At 31.0% G+C, this 5344-nt stretch overlaps 1 protein-coding gene and 1 pseudogene across 1 annotated transcript in view; both read right to left on the reverse strand.

Annotated features, from left to right (window-relative positions):
- Positions 1 to 972, reverse strand: part of LOC102588459 (rhodanese-like domain-containing protein 19, mitochondrial) — a 2880-nt gene extending 1908 nt beyond the window's left edge. The window contains exons 1-4 of the mRNA XM_006347202.2: positions 895 to 972; positions 678 to 755; positions 498 to 571; positions 339 to 409 (exon numbers count right to left, since the gene is read on the reverse strand). Coding sequence (XP_006347264.1) covers positions 339 to 409; positions 498 to 571; positions 678 to 755; positions 895 to 911 — 240 coding nt within the window. The 5' untranslated portion in view covers positions 912 to 972. The remainder of the gene's footprint in view (positions 1 to 338; positions 410 to 497; positions 572 to 677; positions 756 to 894) is intronic.
- Positions 973 to 1643: 671 nt separating this feature from the next.
- On the reverse strand, positions 1644 to 5104 carry LOC102588785 (hyoscyamine 6-dioxygenase-like; annotated as a pseudogene).
- Between the last annotated feature and the right edge of the window lie 240 nt (positions 5105 to 5344).

Below are 5344 nucleotides of genomic sequence, written 5' to 3' on the forward strand. Positions count from 1 at the left end.
GCGGTATTAATTAGTCTAGGGAGGTAATAGGTCCTCATGAAAGTTTAGTATCGCAACATCAAATTCGACCAAAGTTGGGGTATTTTTCAGACTCTTATCCCTTATATATTCATGAATTTGGCATCCGCTATGAGAGTTGTTCAAAATTAAGTTACTTAAAAGATGATTATATATAGGTACGTAACTCTATTTAATAAGCCTTGAGATAAATGACAAGTAACCTACTCTAAAAAGTTAATTTAATTTATACCATGGTGTAAATAACTTTTAGCGTTATAAATATATATAATCAATAAAATTATTAAAAAGAAAGTTAAAAGGTTTATGAGTTTATTTACCACAATCAGATGATCCTCCTTTTGGCACACTGAACAGACTTGCTCAAGAAAATCTGGATTTTTCACCCTTCCTAGCAAAAAAAAAAAAAACCTTCTCACACTAGAAAATAGTTTATAAGAAAAAAATACACAAAAATAATGAAAAAAAAAAAAAAAAACCTTGTTCATTGAGAAACATGTATGGAATATTTATGGCTTTATCAATATGTCCTCTATTATACTCTTCAACTGTCCTGTAAACATTGAATTATCAAGATATCCTAAAATATCACAAATTAGTTTACTTTTACTAGATTTTTTTATTCTATATTTTTTAAAATAGACTTTTCAATTACTCACCTCACATCTAAATAAGTGTGACCTAAAGAGAGCAGATCCTTTGCACTAATCACATCAACATTTGAAACATCCTCATTGCTGCGCACCAAAAAATATATATATTATAAGATTGATCAAAAATATAACGATCGATCAGAATAATAAGATCGGTTAGAAATGAATTAGTATAACGATCTATTAACAAGAGAATTAAGCATTAGAATTTTGTGTTAATTACCTCTTTATTGAATCCATTTTATGCTTATATATTGAAGTAGATACATCTTTTCAAACTTAATTTTCTTGGTTTTATAGAAGCTGCTCATTGTATGTTTGGCCGTTGACCTTCTTCTTATTGTAATAATAATAATAATAATAATAATAATAATAGAATAATTGCATAATTAATTGCTTTGTTATAATTAAGTGATAATACTTCTTCCTTAATTGAACATGGCAACAAGTCACGTCAATTACGCAAATCCGTTGACTTTTAATTTGTTCACAAATCAATTATAGCTAATTTATCATCTTGTTTGCCTTGCTGGACTTTAACTAATTGATCTCTGTATATTAACTTCGTCGGTGTGAACTTGTTCATATTACTAGTTCCAAATTTGGATAAAGGAAAAGGGTTATCGAGGATCAATCAAAAACAACTTTTCTCCATCCTATAAAGATAGGAGTAAGACTGCATATATCTTATCCAGCTCAGATTTCATCTATGAGATTACACTAGATTTATTGTTGTTGTTGCCTTGCTAAACATGGAAATAATAATATTATTGAGAATATAATTAAATAATAAAAGTGTACTCTCTCTAACAACTTAAGCGTTTAGATGAGATGGTGTCACACTTCAATATAGTATCAAATCGAATCTCACCGCCACCCAAATCAAAAAGAATTTTCATGTGCTTGACCCATAGAAAAGAATCAATTAAATAACTCTAACAGTTTAACCTTTTAGATGAGATAATCACACATTTCAACACATCTTTATTCATTAAAATTGTTTTATTTATATCACAAACTCAATCACTATTTTACAAAGGAAGTACAATACATAGTAGCATAGAATTATTGAAAATTCAAAACATAACATAAAAACACACTCACACACAATTTATTCCACAAGGATTATTTTTGGTACATCCAAAATCAAGAAACACATCAATTTATCCCATAGTGATAAATTAATTAAATTTTGTATGGATTGAGTGCAGCTTCAAATTCAGAAGTGTCAGTGAAGAAAATCTTCAAATACTCAGTGTATGAAAATGGCTTGTATTTAGGAGGATTAGTTTCACTTAAAAGTGCTTTAGCTGGTTCAATTATGCATTCTCCATAACAAGCAGGACTAGTTAAACATCCAAGAGATATTCTATCTCTCACTGAATTTGTAGCCACTCTATGTATTCCACTTTCTAACTTCCCATTGCTTATCACCTGAGTTAAAAAAAAAAAATGAATTTACAATTTAGTCAAATTTTGTGTCGACCTATAAATGCACTCTTTGAAATTATGATGAGTGAAAGTGTTAAAAAAAGACTAGATGATCGATCATACCTAAAATCACATGAAAAGAAGTTGTTTCGAAAGAACTATAATTTCTTGGAATCAAATATATATCGATAACCTAGGCCATAATAGAAAATCAAAAAGATCCATATAGCTTATATCCAGGTTGAGAGCTAGTAAGGGTCCAGAGGTTCATCTGAATTACCTTCAACAGAAAGTTATATTATTTATATATAGTTAAAACTACTCTCTCTCATATGACTTACTTTCTTTTTAGTCAATTCCCAAAAAGAATGATAAATTTCTATATTAAATAACAATTTAACTTTAAAATGTCCATTTTACCTCTAATAAAATGATTTATAGTCATCCAAATTTTTATCATTCATTTTAAACCATAAGTTTTAAAAGTCTTCCTTTCTTTCTTAAATTTCATCCTGAGTCAAACTACCTCACATAAAATGAGACAGATGGAGTATTTTTATGCGTAAATAGCAGATGTTGAACCCCCTTTACTACTTCATATTTTGAACCTTCTTAATGAAAATTTTAGCTCTACTACTGCTGATATCTATTATTTGATATTAAATTAGTTTTAGTGTTGTTAGTAATTGCTTTTCTTGGAATGTTTAACCTTATCATAGCTTTACATTCCAACAAAAATACTTATGTTTTACTTATTTGTATCAATTTATATGATTCACTTTTTTTTAATCGATCTCAAAGAAAATAACATATTTCTACATTTAATAAAAATGAGTATTCTATTTATAATGACGCAAACACATATGATATATTTTAACCATATATTTCAAAAAAAAAAAATTAATTTTTTTTGTCACATCAAAATGTATAAATACCTTCAAAACCATGCCATTGATGCAAACCAATGCACCAGGAATGGGCTCAACAGCAAGCCACTGTCCATCTTTTTGACGGCGCACATGTAAGCCGCCCAATTCTTGTAAAAGCAAGTTGATGACTCCGCCGTCATTATGTTCCACGGCTCAAGCCGTTACAGTCGGGTCGGGGCATTTTGGGTAAAGGTTGATGGCCATATACTGAATATGACTCAGCTCATTTGCAAAGTAATCCTTTTCAAGTCCCAATCCTTCACACATTAGCTCCAAAATTCTCAAATTTGCCTTCCTCACTCCCTCAGTATATTTTCCAATCACTTCCCTATTAAAATATAGTAATAGTGAGACATTTCGTCCCGAATTCTGATTAATCGAGCTTCAAATCAGATATTAAACATATATCGGATGGAATTTTTTTTAAAAATATATTAAGGCCTAGTTGATATTTTTGGGGATCGAAAGTGATTATTATAGTTAATGTTAAGAAGTCCCACATCGGTAGAGGGATGGGAATTTGGTCTCCTTATATGAACTTGGACACACCTCCCCTCATGAACTAGTTTTTGGGGTTGAGTTAGTCACATGTGTCATATCATTATATGGTATTAGAGAAGGCTGCAGCGGTCCTAAGATTGAATCTCACTACCACCCAAAATTAAAAAGGGAAAAAAGGACAAATATACCCATGAACTATCGTAAATGGTATATAGATACCCTCCGTCATATTTTTGGGACATTGGTGCCCCTGCCGTTCAAAAACTGGAGCATATATGCCCTTCACTCTAACGGAAGTATGACGGAGGGTATCTGCAAACCATTTTTTCCATGTGGTTGGCCCATGAAAAAAAATCAGACCCGCACGTGAGGGGAGTGTTAAGAAATCCCACAAAATATGAGGATAATAAGTGCAAATGACCCCACAAATATATGACATGTTTAAGGTACTTTATTTATTAAATTTCTTATCGAGCTAACGTATACCAAAACAAAATGAAATAGAGTGATATTAGATTTAATACTTACCTATATTGTGCTGGCTTTTCAGGCCAAGAAGTAATTCTATCTTCTTTGGTAGGATGAGTACAATGAGCAAAAGTGTCTTTCCAGAAAATAACTTCTTTATCATTTTTGCCATTCTTCTTAGGTTTATATTCCTTTTCAATATAAAGCTTTGGCTTCTGGTCAAGATTTGGCTCAAATTCACTCAACTCTTCTTCTTCAGTATACTTTTCCAAGTCCTCAATTGGCAACTTGAAAAATTCATCACAAACTTTAAGGACATCACCAATCAACTCTTGTGGCACTCCATGGTTAATCACCTGATGACATCGTAAACAACAATATAATTATCGATTTAATTTATATACATTGACAGAAACTAGTGCACACTATTATCAGATAAATTTAACGTGTTATAACAAGTTACTTGCATATACGTACAGTCAAACAACCTCTCTATAGCTGGCATCCCTCATCTATAACAATATTTCACTATAACAATCATTTTTTTTTATGGAGCCGATCTTTCATGTTATAACAACATTTCAATAACGAGATATCATAACAAACAATGTTATTATAGAGATGTTTGACTCATGTATTGTAGGTTACCAATGAACGTCTAAATAAAGCTACTTGCAATTGCATCATGATGTTTGAATCAATTTACGTGCACTTCTCAATTAATTACATGGAAAACCTAGCTACTACCTCCACCAACATATATAAGTATATATCACGGACCTAATTGTATAAATATTTTTCCAACATATATAAGTATCATGCAATTATATTTTAAATGACCTGATTGTATAAATATTTTTCACGTACGTATACTATATCAGTGCATAAAACTTAAAACTCTGTAATTACCTGAAAAACTCCATAGTTTTGAGAAGCTTTGATGATTTGTTCAGCTATGTGGGCAGAATTAGGATGTGACAAATCAATAACTGGAATGTCTTTACCAATTGGGACATTTACATTCAATCTTTTCTCTGTAGGCACCACATACCTTTCAGGCACAGTGTTCACTTATGAAGCCCAGCTCGACACCAGAGATGCCATTTTTTGGTTTTCTTAAAAGTATAGATGATTGTAGAGAATTGAGAATGTACTAACTGTGAACCATTCTTAATTCATACCTCATTTTATAGTGGTCCTTGCCAAATATTTTAATGCTACAGTAAAAGATTGGTGCACTCTTTGTAAATGTATCGGTTCAGTCCGCTAGTGATATTATTCTTTTTGGATCTAGATTCACATGGTATTAAAATGTATCACTAGGATGTAACACATGTTTACTTA

The sequence above is a fragment of the Solanum tuberosum genome, unplaced genomic scaffold (assembly GCF_000226075.1).
Source record: "Solanum tuberosum cultivar DM 1-3 516 R44 unplaced genomic scaffold, SolTub_3.0 scf00087, whole genome shotgun sequence".
Lineage (NCBI taxonomy): Eukaryota > Viridiplantae > Streptophyta > Magnoliopsida > Solanales > Solanaceae > Solanum > Solanum tuberosum.